We start from the raw sequence: 19020 nt of genomic DNA on the forward strand, positions 1-19020 counted from the left end.
TGATATATATTAAACAAGACGAATGTGAATATGTTATGCATCTAAAGAGTTGAAAATAAATAACATAAGCTTTGTCATAGTGGAAGCTAAAACATAATAGTGAAACTCTTCCTTACAACATATTTTTATATCTCGGCACATTCTTAAAGTGAGACTATCTTTTAATAATAAACACTAAAAGATGCTAACACTAGATTAGACAACACCTTTGTTAGACACTCGTTTGTGAAATGAAGTCAACACATGACACAAAACTTATCGCTATGCTAGTATGAGTGAAAGGTCTGCCATCAAAAACTTACACTACCAACAAAAACATTAACACGTGATTTAACAATTTAGAAGAGAATAATTTCTTAAACTTATATTTAAATTAAAAACCCATTAATATTGTCCATGGGGTATTGGATAGAGGATAATTGGATACTCTATTAAGACACTCTTTGATTTGAAGTCACTGATTCAATTCCTTCCCCCAATCAAAATGATATATTGGACATGATGAAGATGTAATCTTACCAAGCTTTAAAAAAAAACCATTAATATTTTAAATATAATCTTACCAAGCTTTAAAAAAACCATTAATATTTTAAAATTTACTTTTATTTTATAATATTTATTTATAAATATCTCAATATCAACTTACTAATAACCAACAAAAATGGTTAAACACAACCCTAATTGAACATTAAATATGAATTTAAACTAATTGAACATTAAAGAACAAAATAACATTAACATTGTAAGAATTAAAAAATATATATAGTTAGGGTGGATAAAATTTTAGCGTTGAAGGATAAATATCTATATACATATATGAAGTCCAACCCAAATGTCATTTGGTCAAGTCCTACCCTTAAACCCCACTTCCCTCAACCCCTAGCAATTAGAAAACCTGCACTCCTACTTTTCCAAATGCTATTTCATTAATGTCCTCGTTTCAAACGGGGAAATTCCTTTTGTACAAAAACAACTTCTTGCAATGCAGGGCATGGCTTGTGCTCGTTGTGCAGGACTGGCCTCTATCAGGCGAGCATTTGCAACAATCCAGCCGCACCTTCAACAGTGGAGATCTGCATCACCGGAATGGCCCCAAAATCTGGATTCCACGGCTCTTAAAATCTTCGAAAATTGTAAGAACTCTCTTCGTTTTCATGAACCCATTTTGAGCCCTAAATTTTACTCAACGGATGCATCCACCACTGTTAAAATCTGCGAGGAATCTCAAGCAGTCTGGAGCGAGGACGAAAACCCCGAATTACAATCTCTAGACAGCGAAGTCGACGACGGCACCTTGGCTGGATCGATCAAAGCTGATGAAACCTTAGAAAAAAATAAATGGAAGCTGGCGGATGCTATAAAGGAAATGTGTCTAGCTGTTGAAAAGGGCGGTGAAGACCTCGATGAAACCCTAAATCGTTTGGGCATTCAGTTAAGTCCCTTGCTGGCATTGTTCATATTGGGGAAAATAGATTCCCCAAGTTTGGCTTTGAGGTTTTTTCAATGGGCCAAACCAAAACCAGGGTTCAAACACGACACTCAAACATATGACAGGCTTGTGAATATTCTCGGCCGCTCTAAGGACTTTGAAACCCTGCAGAGGGTTTTGTCAGAGAGATCCGCTGCTTGTTGCAGTAATTCTTCCGCAGTATTTTCATTCGCTACCATCTGGCATGATGATTCAGATATGCTAAACAAAATCATGGAAGTGTTTGGGAAGCTGGAGTTATCCCTCAGAAGAGACGCTTATGAAATGCTTATTGCGGCTCTCTGTAAAAAGAATTATGTCAATGCAGCATTAATGGTACTGGAAAAGATGGCAAGTGCGGATTGTGCTCCGAGGTTGTCGACGTATCGTCCACTTATACAGTTGTACTGTCAGAAAAATAAGATGGATAAGGTGCAGGAAATTTTTGAAATGATGAAAGACTCTCCTCAAGATTCTTTGTGCTATAATCTTGTTTTAAATGCACTTTGTGATAGGAAAAAATTTGAAGAGGTAACCCAATTTCATCAGAGTATGGTTGAAAGAGGCTGCAAACCGGATGCTCATACATATAATATAATGATTCGTGCAACTTGCAAGATGGGGAACATCGAAGGTGCAATTCGGCTCCTAGATAGACTAAAAGAGGAAGGAATTAACCCTTTGTATGCTAGTTACTGGCATCTTCTTGACAGTCTCTTGCAAAGCAAAGGTTTTGATGAAGCACATTCATTCCTGATTCAGCAATGTGGAAACGATAGCAAACTGGATACAAATAACTATAACTATTTCATTGGGGCTTGTCGAAAATCTGGACGACAGGAAGAAGTTCGCAATCTTTTGTTGGAAAAAAAAGTGAATGGAATTGGAGTTGGGATCGATCGGTGGTAGTATATTAGTTACGGTTTTTGTTAATGTTGCTTGCACAGTAGGCCTTTCACATGCTTTCCTAAAAATGCCTATCAACAAGTTGGATATGCTTAAAGTTTTGATTGGGAAGTGTTTTCATCATATAAATACCTCTTTTACTTTAGTTGATTACAAAATGTGTTCATCTCTGAATTTTTAATCACGAATATTTAAGCTTGATTATGTTTGCTGGCCTAATACAACTATTTGATGTTCAGGAAGAATTAAGTAGTTTCCTTTCTGGAAAGGGTGCTTTATATGTGTCATGGTTTTTTTGTGAGCAAGTCATATTATTAATTATCAAGAATCTTCCTGCAAGTTATCACTTGCAACAAAACAATCTTGAATGCAGCCAGAAGTCCAACTATTAGACGTTTTTGCTTTTTTCTGAGCAATTTCTCTGGTCACTTTTTCACTGAAATCCAGTTGGGATTTCTTGGAATTTTAAGTTTCAGTGATATAATATGCAGAAATTGAGTATCTGGGGGCTTTTCAGGGTGCTGAGTCCATTTATACATTCAAAAACACATTTTAAACAACTTAAAAATTCATGATTTTGCCAAAAACTATATCACCTGACCTGATATACTATCTGGTTCTGATTTGAATGACAAAATGTAAAATATTGGATGTTTCCCTCATTGATATTGCCTTTCTGCAGACATAATGTCACAGTTGTAGTATCGCTGCTCTGCTGGTCTTTGTTTCCATTTGCTGGATTTGCATATGGGGGGTTTTGAGAGCAGGAAGATGGATTTGGAAAGTTTTTCACTAATGGCTTGATGAAGGGAAACATCTGACATGGCTTAGCTTGGCGCTTTTCAGGATAGCATATGGTTATTCAAAGCATTTGAAGGCATTTTTTAATGCAATTAAGCATAAAAAAATGTAGCAGGATATGTGCTATCATATAAAGGTCAACACCACTTCATATTAAATAGAGAATAGTGAAACTAATCTGAGATAAACTACGTGCAAAAGGTAAGGAATATGAGAATATGATCGTTTGCTAGTTTCTCTCTGGTATATCTGTGGTATTGCTGTCTACTCACATTTCTGTTTCCTTGTGCATTTTCTCTTTTCACTATCACTTTTGGTGCTACTTTTGGGTCTCCCTTTCATTCTTGTGTTCTCTTTTCTCTTTTAGATTTTGGTTGGTGGCAGTTTCTATTGTCACATCTTTACTTCCAAAATAGAATGTAACAATCTGTATGTTTGTTCAGTCCTATCTCCCATATTTATAGTGAATTGGTAAAGCTGTTGCAACAACAGAATGAATCTGTGGTGAAAGATCTCGACAATTCAATGTAATCCTTTAATGGGTGATTGCAATTAACGGACATGAGTCTCTTAAACTCTGTTCCTGTCATTTGCTATGTTTTTACACCTTTCAACAGGCTTCATTTAAAGAGCGCACGTTTCTGAATACTTGGAAGGAGCTCTCATGCTGCTCCTTTAAAAGTACGAGGTCTTTCTCATTCTGCAAATTAGTACAAATAAATTGAAAAGTCACTAATTCATGTGGTATATCAATTAAGGAAATACTAAGCTTGGCTTTTTCCATAGTAATGCTTTGGTGTGGAATTTTAAAAGTTGGAAGATATACAAGGTTAATCTTTAATTTAATCCTAAAGAAGAGTTGAAGTGATATATCATATTTAATATGTATAAAGAGTTGAAGTGATATATCATATTTGAATATTTACAAGAAGAATTGAAGTGATATCATATTTGAATAGGTATAAAATTTGATTAAAAGAAAAAAAATTGTAATAAAACATTTATAACATTTTTTTGGTTTAATTTAAAAATATTGAAAAGTTTTTTATTTTAGAGAATTTCAACCTCTTGTGAGAATTTGAAGTTAGAATTTTCATAACTTTAAACTCATAAGTTACATTGTAGCAGGAGATTTAAAACAACTTTTTGAATAAAGTTTCAAACTTCTTAGTAAAGTACGTTTATCATTTGTAAGTTAACCCCAATTACCAATACCTACTATTTACGAATGTGAAGAAAGTGTGAATATTTAGTGATCCTCTTTAATCATAGATATTATAAAAGAAATTGATGAAGCGGACCTTGATTTTGACACAAAATAGGAAACATTTAAACATATATTTTCACAATAGACGAATAAGGAAAGAAGAAGGGAAGAATTGGATTTCCTTCATTCTAAACATATAAAGAAAATCAAAGATGAAAGAAGTGAAATGAGAAGTAAAAAAGTATATTAAGATATCGAAGTCTCATTTCTCATTAAGGACTTCTGAGAAGAAAAAAATAGAAATGGAAAAAGGAAAAGGTCGAGTAAAAAAATCCACTTGCAAAGATGAATGAAATAAAAAGATTGAAAATTCATAATCAAAACTTTTTCAACAAAGTTAAGAGGGTTAGAAGTCTCATTTCTCATTAAACACTTTTTAGGGGAAGCTAAGATTGAAAATTCATAATCAAAACCTTTTCAACAAAGTTAAGAGGGTTAGAAGTCTCAATTCTCATTAAACACTTTTTAGGGAAGCGAAGCACTGTGAGAAGAAAAAAATAAAATTTGTGAGAAGAAAAAAATAAAATTTGAAAAAGAAAAAGGTAGAGTAAAAAGAACATAGTTGTTTTTAGTGCTACTTTTTGGAAGCTTTTCCAGTGGGTTTTTCTAGTCTAATTTCTCTAAATGTTGGTAGGAATTTATTGAAATCACAAGCATGATGGGTAACTCCTACACAATCGAAGTGTCTTAGGGGTTTTTCAAGGTGTTGAATCCATATATACAATCAAAAAAACTAGTTTAAATAACACAAATCAAGATTTCACCTCAAATTTTTCCGCCAGATTCGGCATCGGAAAGTCCAAAAAGTCGTACTACTTGCAAAGACAAATGAAATAAAAAGATTTAAAATTCATAATCAAAACTTTTTCAACAAAGTTGAGAGGGTTAGAAAATGTCTACAGGAAGTAGAATTGATCATACATGAAGATATGATGTGGAGAGTTAAGAAAATATCTTTGAGATGTAGAAGCAATGATAAATCAAGATAAAATGTAGGCAAAGAATTGGTGAAATTTAAAAGTAAAATTAAGAAAAAACTAAAATATAATCCTAGCAAAATGCTTGAAGAAATTGATATCCAACTTGCAAGGTGATGGGTAAAGTAGAAAATAGATCTAGACATGCCATCCAAAATAAGACAAGCCAAGAGATAAAGCAAATATGGACCTTGCCATCTTTGCTATCATGGGAGCCATTAATAACAATATAACAAACATCAATCTCTACATTTTGAGAAAAGGGGAGAATCAACAACATACATGTAATCAAAGAAAAAACAATTGTGTAACATATCAAAGATGGATTGATGGCTAATCAAGTAAGGAAACATGTTAGCACAAATTTGAAGATGTCTTATGTGACTTGGTATCATCTAACTATTTGAGGGCAAAGCTTCAAATGAGGGGTAGGATGTTTTACCCTTAAATAGACTATAAAATTTGTTAAAAAAAGAGAGTATGTGAGATATATGGCATTTTATTGAATACATTTAAGTATATGTTAGAAACACTGAGGGGTTGAATCAATATTTCATTCAATTGTTAGTTTTGCTAGTGTAAATACTTTACAAATACGAAGCACAACCCATGCAATTCAATGTCTAGTTAACCCAAGGTTGAAGGTTTTTTTCTTAGTGTACAAGTGAGATGCAATCATATGTTAAGCTTGTTTTAATTCATGGTCAACAAATGGCTATGATTGGCATGAGCAAGGGTTGGACTTGGAACAGGTTGTCGTATTATTGGTTAATTTGGAGACACTGAAACTCATACTACCACAGATTTGGTTTACTTTCATTCATATTTAGCTTTGCCTTGGATGTGAAAGTTGATGAAAACAAAGTTTTATTAATAGCTATAATATGTTTTATAATATGGTCATTATAGTCTAATTGACACTGTATTTTCATCCAGAGATTACACTAAATTGTCATGCTAACATTTTACATGATTTTCACTTTAGTTGTTTTTAAATGGCCATGGGATAAGAACTCTCAAACTCTCTGGTTCATGTTCTCTCTTATTGTTATTCTTATATTTTATCAACATTTATATCTTATTCTTATACTTTATCAACATTTATATCTTAAGGTTTCTTATAGTTCCTGATAAATTTCGAAGTTCAATGGCACTCTCAAAATAATAAAGCTTGGAAAATTTACAATAACCTAATTTGTAATCTCAAAAGGGCCAAGTCTAAGGTTTGACATGTTTTCCCGAGATCATTTGCCCTGGTCGCTCGTGAAGATCTTCGATGTGCATATTACCACTCTAAACCTCTCCAAATGCAAATCCAACAAATGTTAACAATGGCCAAACATCAACTATACTATTGCTAAAAATATAATTTACATTTCTCTGCAGAAAGACAATGGCAATAGCAATGAGCAAAACCTACAATATTTTACAATCGTCATTCACAAGAAAACCAGAGAGCACCAATGTTTAAAAACTTTGACTCAGACTCCAAACCGGTCGAAGGTCGACTCCGACTCGGTATCGACTCGTCCTAGTTGATCTCAATGACTCGATCTTTGTAAAAAATACATTAAATCTTTATTTTTATTTTTTAAAAACATAATTTTAAAGATTTTCATTCATGTTTCCAAACACAAAGCATTATGTCAAAATGGTACCCAGTGCACTGTCTAATACATGTAATATATAGAGATTATAACAAAAACACATAACAAAGAGGCTTTAAATGGCCTCTACAACAAAAGTAAAACATCACTAGTCACTAGTCACTATTGGTTACTGCTAGAGAAGCTTGTAAACCACCATTTTGTGGGTGATATCCCCAGGAGATTTTTTTTCTCCAAGATGGTCCTCAGTGGACAACCAACGACCCTTTGCAGCCACTAGCTAGCTCATTATGCCATTACTATGCCACCTGAGCCAGCCATGTGGTCCCTCACCCATTTGCCATGATCACATGTTTGAAGGTGGGCTTCCCGAACCTAAAGGTATGCCTTTCCATTTGGTAATTGAGTAATGTAGTTTTCTTATCATGGACACTTTTGGGCATGGATTAATGGGAGGATTCGACGGAAAGAATGGGCTAGTTCTATGCTCTTGCCCCCTATACCCCTTTTGGATATTAACCTTGGATTCTAGTCCTGTGGGATCTTTTTTACTGACCATTTGGCTTTAGAGATGGTATTTCATGGGAAACCCTGACTTTAGTTGCATGTATTCACCCATTTCCACTCATTATTATCCCGTTTATCATTGCTCCCACCTGGGTCCACATAGGGTTAGCTTTCCCCTTCCCCTTGCCCACACCTTCAGTTAGGCCTGGAATAATGCCCTGAAGGTTGATGCAGGAAACCTTGATTTTAGTTGCATATATTCCCCCATTTCCACTCATTATGACCCCATTTATCATTGCTCCCACCTGGGTCCACATAGGGTTAACTTTCCCTTTCTCCTTGCCCACACCTTGGGTTAGGCCTGGAATAATGCCCTGGAGGTTGATGGAGCTAAAAAGAAAGATAAGAGCATAATTGGCCACATTCAACAGGAAAATGTACCACAAAATGCAAAAAGTGGTTGGGAAAAACACATTTAGCATGTCGACAAAAGTCAATACATGAGTTCTACCACATCATCATGACCATCACCCTAATTCTTATAGGTTCTATGAACCTCCTTCATCATAGAAGAACCCATAATTGTCCCAAGCCCTAGTGGGCAATGAACCACCCTACTTTAAAAAGGGGTATTCATTGATATATCTCACACATTATGCTCTTACCCCTTGAGCCCGAGCAGTTAATCAAAGAAAAATCATAAAAATGCAAAAGGCATATAAAGAAGGGTGGAAAAATCAATGCTACGACACCTTATGTACCACGTTTGCTCCCTCCTATACGTTATAAACCCAAGTGTGGGCTTCCCTTTTATTAGCTACCCTTGCACCCCAACATGTGGCCCAGGGTTATCTCTTCTCATCCCCTACTCCATTCATCTCTCTATCAGATACCACCACCTTTTAAAGGATGTATCTTGAACATATTATCCCCTTTAGAAGTAGAAACCACCTAATAGGATACTTGGTTAACCCCATTTGGAGTTTGGGAGACCCGAAGCCCATTATGGAAGGGCATGCCATTATGAAGTTCCCACCTGTGGTCCATGGTTGGTAAGCTCATTTACTTGATTTCTCTAATGACTTGTCGTACTGAAAGACTAGGGGACGCATTGGATTTTATGCAAGATTGCAGATGGTCTACATCTTGGGTTTGGTTTCCCTACATAGGATCTTAATATTCAAGAGGGATACATTGGCACATGTAGGGTGTGTGTTGAAATCCATGGGCCTCCACAATGGTAGCCACTCCATGGATCCCCGAGGATGTGCAAAGATTGTTTAAGATTCACTTATTAGACGAGAAAGATGCACCTAAATCACCTTTACCCAGCTGACCCCACAGATGTACCATACACTTGTTAGCTTACCCAAGACTTGTAGGATGATGTGGCATCACTTACACCATCATCAGAGCCCTTATAGATGATCTACAAGCGTTTTCAACTCATTTGGAGGCCCATTAGGTTATGGTTGTGCCCCCACACCCATTGAGAACACCACATGTTTATTGTTTGGAGAACAAGGGGTCAACCCCTTCTCCATCACTTTTGAGGGCCCTATTCTTCATTATGGCACCTATGGACCTCATCAGGTCTCTTGGGAGGCCCTACAACATATATTATTTACCATCTGACCTCTTGAGAGACTTATTATTTTCTTTGTGAGCTAGTTTGGTGGGCTTGTCACCAAAAGTTAGTTAATTTGCACATTATTTTATTTTAGGAGCTAATGTAGACCCAATTAGATAATTTGAACTCCTAATGAGTGTATAAATAGGAGTTAGATGAGTTCCCTTTGTATCATCACTTTGGATTTGATCTTTTCTCTCTCTTGAGAATTTTGCACTTTTTCTAGAGGATGAAATGGAACTTTATGGATGAATTTTTATGTGTGGGTATTGGTCTATCTTATCTTGGAGCTTCTCTTTTGCCAATTGTGGATGGTTGGATATATTCTGTTACATGTAAGTACATGCTTTTAATGTTATTCTTGTTTTACTTTGTCATATACATTGAACTGGGATTTTCGCTATTTTTAGGGCTAATTGTTGCATGCATTCACTGCTTTAAATTGTGGAATTTTGTCTCTATTATAGCATCTCTCAATGTATGGGCCATGTAATGTGAACAAAATCTCCTAAGGGTAATTCTATCAATGAATTGACCTTGATAAGCCATCTCTTTTGCACATCAAAGTATAAAAGCTGCAAGATTGCTTCTCTTTGACCTAGAAGGCTAGCGAAGTAGTCTTGAGGCCTCCTTGACCATGAACAAAAGGCTCTGACTCATATTCATCATAGACTCCATTCTCCCAAGACTAAGGCACTGATCTATTGGTCACCTAAAATCACATCTTTTTCACCTTTTTCCAGGTCTAACCAAGCTCGGTCACGTAGGGCATCATTTTCCTGACAAATTATCCCTCCAAAAAGTTCGGTTTCCTAGGGTCTCTTGTGTTGGTGTCTCCTCAACGCTTCCTCCAATTTTGAAGCCATTCTGACAGTGGAGATGGGAGAAAATCCAAGCCCTAGTTCCAAGATCAAACTTTGCCCTAACATCCCCAAGGCTAGTACCTTATAGAATCAATTCATCACCTTGAAGTGAAAAAAAATCTTTGATCCTTTCCCCCACCTTGTCTAGGGTAAGAACATCATTGATTGCCATACCCCTTCTTCCTACCCTAGACTAGGTCCACTTGGTCTCGTGTGGTCTCGTTCTTTTGAAAAGATGATTCTTCAAAAACCATATGGGATACCAATTTCAACAAGGATTTTAGGAATTGAGAAACTCCTTCACAAGTCATATCACATAAACCTAACTCTCAAATCCTCCCTTCCTTTCTTAGAAGACATTGTACCTTACTTAGAAAGCAAGCAAGCTCCATCCTTCAAGCTCTTCCGAGAAAGGGATTATTTGGATCACTTGTATCCATTCATTGATTTTTCCTTCATCGGTGACTCCATAATATACTAGGTCTCCTCCCATCGGTGAAAGTCCGTAAATAGAAAGGAGTCTTAGCTAAGGTGACAGTGGGCTAAGTCTCCATTTGTTTCCCTTTGCCTAACATTTTCGCTTTAGGAATCCCCTTTAGGTTCCCTACTAGTTTGAGCGGTAACAAAGGCAACATCATTTGACTCAGACTCTAAATCAGAGTCAGACGGGGAAACCCATGTCTCCTCCTCCTCATCACGATCTCCGACTGCAACTATAGAAGTAGTAGCACTAGTAGGCGCAACAGTTGCACACTGAGATAGACGAGTTATGCGCTTGCGTCGTGGCTAAGTAGAGGAAGTGCTTGAAACTGGAGGACTTGGGGTTGGGCCTGGTACTAGTGGATCTACATTTAACTGAACATTATGTTCAACTAATGCCTCCATCTGTAAATGGAAATCAAGACCAATATCCTGACCAAAATCAAACTCTGTTGGATGACTCTCCACTACCCAATTTGATGTTGGATCAATATCTTCCAACATAATCAGATCTGTATCAGATCTTTTGTTCAACAATTGGTTGCGTCTTAGCCTGAGGTTGTATTGGACATAGACTAGATCATTTAACCGTTTTTGTTCCAAAAAGTGTCTCTTCTTTGTGTGAATCCTCTCAAATACAGACCAATTGCGCTCACACTCAGAAGCATTGCAAGTTTGACTCAAAATACGGATTGCAAACTTCTGCAATTAAAGACAATGGCTACCAAATGCCTCCCACCATTGTGCTGCAAAAAACATAGTTGTGTAATGAGTTAGCTCAACAAATTATATCCAACTTTCAAATTATAAAAAACTTAACAAAATAAGAATTTGAAAATCGAAATTGTTTTGAAAACAACTTTAGAAGAAATCACATTGGTATATTTAGGCCGACGTGTTTCGTACCAACCAGTGTGGTTCATCATCAAGACCAGATGATGATGATGAACCACAAGACTAGATGATGATGATGAACCACACTAGTTGGTTCGAAACACATTGGCCTAAATATACCAATGTGATTTCTTCCGAAGTTGTTTTCAAATCAAAATATGGATCACAGAAGCTTGAATTTGATTGAAATTGTTTGTTTACCTGGCTCACCTACTTCCCTTCCAATCCTTGCTAAGTTCTTGCCAAAGGTACATGTGGCTCTGCTGAAACAAGTGATCTGTCGGTGTATCTCCAATTGGCCACTCTCCTTAGAAACCATGCACTCAAGGCACTCAATCAATCCATCTCTAAACTCCCCAATCAAAGCTTCTACCTCCAGAGCTTTATAATGATACCTTGGGTTCAGGAAAAACCTAGTTGCATGTATAGGGCGATGGAGTTGATTGTTCCATCCTTGATCAATGATTTCCCAAATGGTCCTATACTTAGCCACTCTATCCTTGTATGATTCTTTTATTTGCTCCTTTGCTTGATCCATAGCCTCATAGATGAAGCCCATAGCCAATATTTCCCCATCCACCAACTGCAACACCTTAACCAGTGGCTCAACAACCTTCACAATCTTTGCTGCCTTTTTCCAAAATATTTCTTCATTAACTTTTTTTATCATATCTTTGCCATCCTGTTTGCAAGACCATTGACATTCATTCCATTCATCACAATAGAACACCCTTTGCAAGTTTCTATGTTAGGAAAGCATAAATTGCAATGTCAAAAAAATGAGTTGCAAATCTAGTTATGCCAGGCCTAACAATATCCTTGCCCCTTGTGTATTTCTTCATCAGGTTCAAAATCCATGAGTGATTGTAGATATATTTTGTTATGTTTTTGGCATGCTCTACAGTGTTTTTGATCCAATTTATTTTACCAATATCCCCAAGCATGAGGTCTATGCAATGTGCAACACATGAGGTCCAAAAGATGTTTTGTGTTTTTCTTCTAACATTTTACCAACGTGAACATAGATAGATGCATTATTTGTGATGATTTGAACAACATTAGCCACCCCACCTCGTCCAAAAGATGTTTTGTGTTTTTCTTCTAACATTTTACCAACGCGAACATAGATAGATGCATTATTTGTGATGATTTGAACAACATTAGCCACCCCACCTCTTCAACAACCTCATCCAAAATGTTGTGTGCATCTTTCACCCTATCAGATCCATCAACTGATTTTAGAAACATGGTTCCCTGTGGGCAAAAGATAAGAAAATTTATGATGGTACAGTTCCTGTGATTAGTCCATTTATTTGACATGATGATACATCCTATTTTTTCCTAGGAGCTTTTGAAATCTTTCAAATATTCATCAATGGACAAAGCCTCTTTCTGCAAAACAGATCCCCTTAACTCATGCACAGTAGGGCCTTTGAAACCTTTTCCAACTACAAATATGGCATCAAACATAGGTTCATAATATGGTGAACGAAAAACATTGAAGAAGATATCAACATCATACCACCATCTAGTCATGTAATCACAGGCAGTTTCTCTCAATTATTTCTTCCAATTGTCATCTAAAGTGGGTTACATTTGACCTCTATTAGCTTGAGGTCCATGTGCACTATCAGACGGAGATGAGGGTGTGAAATAACTTTTGATATCACCCTTCTTGTTAATTTTACCCTTGCACTTTTCTTGAATAAACTCCAAAGAGGGAGGAACATAACGAAAGGGGTTGGATGCATCAATGCAAGGGATAGATGAAGAGCTCTCAATCAAAATTGGGGTTGGCAGCCTCTATTTCTTTTTGCCTAGCTTTTTCTTCCTCAAACTTCTCAATTTTTTGTAGTAACTGCTTCCTAATATCCCCAATTTGTTTTGTTGGTGCTACAAATGGAGTAATTTGGTCTCTAATTCCAGCCAAATGTTGTTCCAACCTATGAATGCCCCTCCACCTCCCTTAATTTTTCTATGACAAAATTTGCAATGCATTTGATTATCAATAATCTCAGCGTATGCCCAAGTAGCATATTTCATTCTATGAGTCATTTTCTAATATTTGGACTTGGAAATGAAAAGAAACAAATCTCACCAAAAAATAAACAAACAAACTCTTCAATGTTCATTTCTTTTACAAAAATGACTTTTTTCAATTTCCATATTTGCATAAAAAATCACAAGCAAAGATAGATTTGAGAAGTGAAAAAAAAGATACCTCTAGGCTCTAGCCTCCTCAATGTTGCTCCAACGATTACCCAAGAGACTCATCACTGCTGCTCCAACGATTGCCCAAGAGACTCATCACTACTGCTCCAAAAACCAACTCCACAACTCTTCACAAACTCCTCACAAATGCAATGAGATATTGTAAGGAAATGTGAGAGGGTTGGGTAACTTTTATAGGCTTTGGAGAGGTTAGATGGACATGCAAAAAACCTAAAAAACCAAAAAACTAATTTGGAGTTTGCTTTCCCTCCCTTTTCCGCTGCGGACCGGGTTTGACTAGCTCGGTCAGGTTATGTTGAACTCGGCCGAGCCAGCCAGTCTATTACCGAACCAACCGAGTCAGGGACCGGCTCAGTCGGTTCGGTAATAGACCGGACTTTGGCTCGATTTTTGTACTGAGTCGGTCCGGGCAAGCTCCGGCTCGATCGGCTCAACTGATTCCAAATCAGTTCAGCAGTCTTTTAAAACACTGGATAGCACATTGATATATTCAAGATTGTTTTGTTCCAAGACAAACAATGACTTCCATAAAGCTATTACTAATTGCACTTGCTTATCCTGACCCGAGCCCAAAAAAACTACTTAATACAACAACCACCACAACCAAGCCCAAAAAAACTACTTAATACAACCACCACCACAACCAAGCCCAAAAAATTATTCTTACAAATTCCTGACTAACACATTAATAATCGACACATACTATATACAACTTGAGACAATATGCACAGCAAATATTATTTCATCCCACATTTGTTTAAAAGTAAGTTAGAAAATGTCATTATTTCATCTAACATTTGTTTAAAATAAGTTAGAAAATGTCGATAGAGTTTATCTCAGATGATTGGAAGCAGTGATTGTTATCTTCCCAAGGCAGTTTCAATTCCTATATGTAACACATTGAGTTAATATCAAATATATTGTTATATTAGCTCTTCTATGAATGCTGGAAATAATCATCCTTTCTTTAAGCACCACCACTCCTTACTGGTTCACATGTTCATGATGAAGTTCTTGATACAGATTTACTGCATTATAACCACAGTATTATGTTGTCAGATAAAACATTTAGATAGACAGCAAAAGTTGTCATGTTTACCTTTGAAACATCTACATCTGCATATTCACATTTTCTGTATGATTTGCATGATGCAGCAATATCTAACCATAATTTTTCATGCACTTTAGGTGAAATCAAGGAAATATTTGCTTTCAAGCTTCAACAATGAAAATCACCATTAGATCAAACATCTTCATATAACTTGCATTCAGTATGCAAACTAAACGCCCCAAAAATTAAGTCAGTGAGAAAACCCTTTGGTTCATACCTGCAATGACCCAACAGGCCTCCAGCAAACTCAACTGAATACATGATCTAAAAGACCTTCAGCAAACTCAGCTGAATACATTACCTAACAGGCCTCCAGTAAACTCAGCTGAATACATAAAGATAACAATGATGAATGTGTATGTCTATCAAGCAGTGATCTACTGGTTGAGACATTGCTGCGGTGTACTCTGGCCGAGTTTGACAGCTCCCCATGTTGAACTGGGGCCATTACAATGCTGTGGTGGGGTTAATATCTCCCCACAGTGAAAAAATAAAAGCATTTGGTCTGGGCCTGACCTGATACAAACCCTAAAATATTCAATGTTACCTAAATTCAAAATGCAAGTCATAGCTCCCCACAGATTATTTAAAGAAAAAAAAACCTTACCCGAAAAATTCATGATGAATCTGCATAGCAAATGGAATTTCAACGGCCGTACTGCATTGCCTGACAAACATGGTTTCTCTGTAAAACCTAGTTGCACAATTAGTCATCCGACAGTTCCAAATCCCTAGCTTTCATTTCCATCGAAGGTTTGATCGGCACGCGGAAAATCTTCATTGTCTCATGAATCCCCTGTACCATATCCATTTGGTTTCTCCGACGGTAAGACAAAATAAATGGCCGAAACGTGCTTATTCTCGGAGCATAACCAGCCATCACCATCTTTTCCAATACCCTTAAGGCTGCATTGGTATAATGTCTTTTACAAAGAGCCGTGATAAGCATATCGTAAGCATGTACTCTGCCTATCTTCTCGATGATTCCTATGACTTCATTGAGCATGTTGAAATCATCATGCCAGGCAGTGGCGAACGTGAACGTTCGCGAAGAAAGATCACAGCGTGCATCCAATCTCTCTGACAAAACCATATGCAGGGTTTTAAAGTCCTTAGAATGGCCGAGAATATTGACAATCGCATCGTAAGTTGAACAATTATGTCTGAACCGTGGTTGCGATGTGGCCCATCGAAAAAACCTCAGAGCTAAAATTGGAGACTTTATTTTAGGCAATACTAACATTACGTGCTGATGACTTAGCTGAAAACACAATTTATTTAGGGTTTTATTTAGAGTTTCTTCCAAGTCGTTGTCGCCCTTTTGAAGAACTTTCCATATTTCTCTGTCCAGTTCCTTTTTTCGTAAAGATTGAATGGCCTTGTGCGAGCTGTTTAGGGCTTGCGATTTAGGGTTTTCCTCCTTGTCCCGTGCTGATTGAGTTTCCTTGGGGATTTGAACCGTGGCGGACGCATTTGTTGAGTAAAATTTATGCCTCAAAATGACTTCATGAAACGGTACAAGCCCCTTACCCTTTTGGAAGATCTTCGGGACCGTGGAATCGTGCCATTGCGATGTTGCAGAGCTCAAGTTTTGATGGTGCAGCTGGGTTGTTGAAAACACTCGCCTGAGAAAGGACAGCCCTGATCGAGGCAAATAAGCAACAGCCTGCATTGCAAGTAGTTATTGACTGGGCTTTAGAGCAATGGTGTAGAAAATCGAATATAGAGAAGCCGGGGTTTTTCAGCATGACCGCATAAAACCCTTTACAGCAGTGGCAAACTGAAGAACATACAACCCTTTACAGCAGTGGCAAACTGAAGAACAAACAAATCAGTATGGTGATCTAAATTTTTGTCAACATTTAACATAAATTAAACAACATAAGCCACATAAGTTTTAATTAATATTCAAATTAATTAAAAATTTACATAAAACTCTCTTTTACATGGTGGTGGTAAACTATAGTTGGTTTATCCTATGTTTGCAATCCAGCAAATATAGACCTAAAAACTAAAGCAAACATAGATATCAAATTTAAAATAGATATGAGAAGAGCAATTATGAGGGGTAGATTAATTGGTTTTGGTTGAGTTCGGTTTCTATTATGTTTTAAGTTTAAATTTTATGAAAGGGTGTTGAAGATGGAAATCATTTTGGGAGAATTTAAATTTTTAAGGCTTTCCAGTAGATAAGTTAGATGAATGTGAGGAGAATAATAATATTCTCAATTTTTTTTAAGTGTGGAGATTTCCACAATTATTCATATTGTGATACTGTTTGAATCTTTGGAATGTAAAAGATTCAAACAATAATTAATTTCTTTAAAAATAATAAACTCTAGCTCTAATTTGTTTAATTTGTTAGAAATGGTAAAATTTGTAATCTTCTTAAGATCAATTATATATATAGATATATATATATATAGAGAGAGAGAGGGGGATTAACTTGCATATGATAAAGTGATTTGAAATCTTCTCTCATTAGAGATTTTCATAGAAATGATTTTTATATTGAAAAAATAAATAAATAAAAAGAAAATGGAAAAAAGTAAATAGGTTAAATCCAATCTCCATATAAGTGTGTGTGTGAGAGAGGGGGGGGGGATTAACTTGCATATGATAAAGTGATCTGAAATCTTCTCTCATTGGAGATTTTCATAGAAATGATTTTTATATTGAAAAAATAAATAAATAAAAAGAAAACAGAAAAAAGTAAATAGGTTAAATCCAATCTCCATATAAGTGTGTAGGCAATGCATCCAAAAGGGTTAGTTCAATTCATTAAACCATTCACTAATAGCAATGTTGTTGATGAGGAGGTCATAAGTAATAGTTTCAAATATGGTTAAGTCCCTTGAGATTAGCAATTGCTATTGTGGGTAGCAGTTGAGTTGTCTTCCATACCAATATTTTAAGGAACAGGGGAGGAGTTTGCAAGATTTTCTATGGAGGAACAAAAAACAAGTGGGCAATGTAGCAAAATGGGAGCAAGATGGGAAATCCAATAGAAAAAAAAAAAAAAACAATATTTTAATGGCTTGATGAAGACCAAGTTTCTTCAAAATAATGTAGAGGAGGTCCTTTTGTAAATGAATTAGAGACCATATTGGGTATTTTGATGAAGTAGTGGTCTAGATTATATGAACCCCAAAATATTTGCAAATAGGTGTATTTCCCCTTGATCAATTGTGACAATATCAAAGTGGTGTGCACTTCATGCAATCAAATATTGACTTATGATTATGGTATAGTTCTCATGTTGTTTTCAACATAATGGTAAATCTTGGGTGTTAACATGTAACATCCCCCGACTACCTAGTTGGGGCGATGCCACTCACAGTGGTACTGACATTGTAACAACACAACATAAATATAGCATGACCAAAGAAACATAGCAACATGCATGGAAATCATAAATAACATAAATAAGTTTGAGTACTCCTCTGATAAAATTCGCCAACTAGTTACAAACCTCGAATATGCCACCCATAGATAGACCATGTTGGTCCATCTCTCACAGCAATCAGTTACCCCTGAGTTGGGGGCGTGACTCCACTATGGCAACAATTTCTCAATCCAGGTGCATATCTAGTACATAATACAAACAAGGCCAAGGTACCAAACCCCAACAACCTCCAACCAACATGTTCACATCCCCCATCAGCCCCCACACCCAAGTAGTGTACCCCCTTCTCTACCCTTGCAGTTCCTCAGGGTGTGTCATTACCTCTCAGGTATCAAACTTGAGCCAACTAGGGGCGTCTCCGACCTTGTGGCCTCCATGAGTTCTTGCTACCCTCAAGGGTCTCCAAGTACCCTCCCTTGCACAGGAACATATGTCTCTATTATCCAAATCCAACTGAATAAGGGAACCATCTTTTTATAGGAATGGTGGGACCCTTTCTTTATATTTTAATGATATCAAATATATCAAAACACTTTTCCTACCGTGGATTCCCAACCCCCCATACTCTTTTCATCACCTAGACTACAATTGTGGTGTTATTGTGTTAATCTCAATATATCTACATATTGTGTCTGCTAGGTTTACTTTCCTTTTACCACACAAACACTTTGGCCTTAAAACACATAAGTATTGTGGCCCACCCACGTACACATGCAGGCACACATGCCTCAATAGAATCTAACTCACTAGCCTAAATATTATATATATATATTACATCTCAAGGATTAATTCAAGAATATTACATTCCCCTCCCCTTTATTTAGGCATTGTCCCCAGTGCATTCAAATACATGTATAATCAAAAGCTGTTA

The 19020-nt window shown here is 36.5% G+C and overlaps 2 protein-coding genes across 4 annotated transcripts; one reads left to right on the top strand and one right to left on the bottom strand.

Moving 5' to 3' along the window:
• The first annotated feature begins 836 nt into the window (after positions 1–836).
• On the top strand, positions 837–2519 carry LOC149160710 (pentatricopeptide repeat-containing protein At3g56030, mitochondrial-like). Its single transcript, XM_089436773.1, has one exon. It carries the CDS (start codon positions 983–985, stop codon positions 2375–2377), a length of 1395 nt encoding a protein of 464 aa, XP_089292899.1. The 5' UTR covers positions 837–982; the 3' UTR covers positions 2378–2519.
• Positions 2520–14821: 12302 nt separating this feature from the next.
• Positions 14822–16579, bottom strand: LOC149160711 (pentatricopeptide repeat-containing protein At1g52640, mitochondrial-like). 3 transcript variants are annotated; one of them, XM_089436776.1, is made up of 2 exons: positions 15351–16579; positions 14822–15254 (listed from the first exon to the last, which is right to left on the bottom strand). In XM_089436776.1, the coding sequence occupies exon 1, from the start codon at positions 16413–16415 to the stop codon at positions 15450–15452; it is 966 nt and encodes a 321-aa protein (XP_089292902.1). In that variant the 5' UTR covers positions 16416–16579; the 3' UTR covers positions 14822–15254; positions 15351–15449. The 3 variants fall into 3 exon arrangements, with proteins under 3 accessions (XP_089292902.1, XP_089292901.1, XP_089292900.1); XM_089436775.1 differs by having other exon boundaries at positions 14822–15259; XM_089436774.1 differs by having other exon boundaries at positions 14822–15271.
• Positions 16580–19020: the final 2441 nt, after the last annotated feature.

The sequence above is a fragment of the Pinus tabuliformis genome, chromosome 5_2 (genome assembly GCF_031772625.1).
Source record: "Pinus tabuliformis cultivar Carrire ecotype Pingquan chromosome 5_2, CPIR1, whole genome shotgun sequence".
NCBI classification, from domain to species: Eukaryota; Viridiplantae; Streptophyta; class Pinopsida; order Pinales; family Pinaceae; genus Pinus; species Pinus tabuliformis.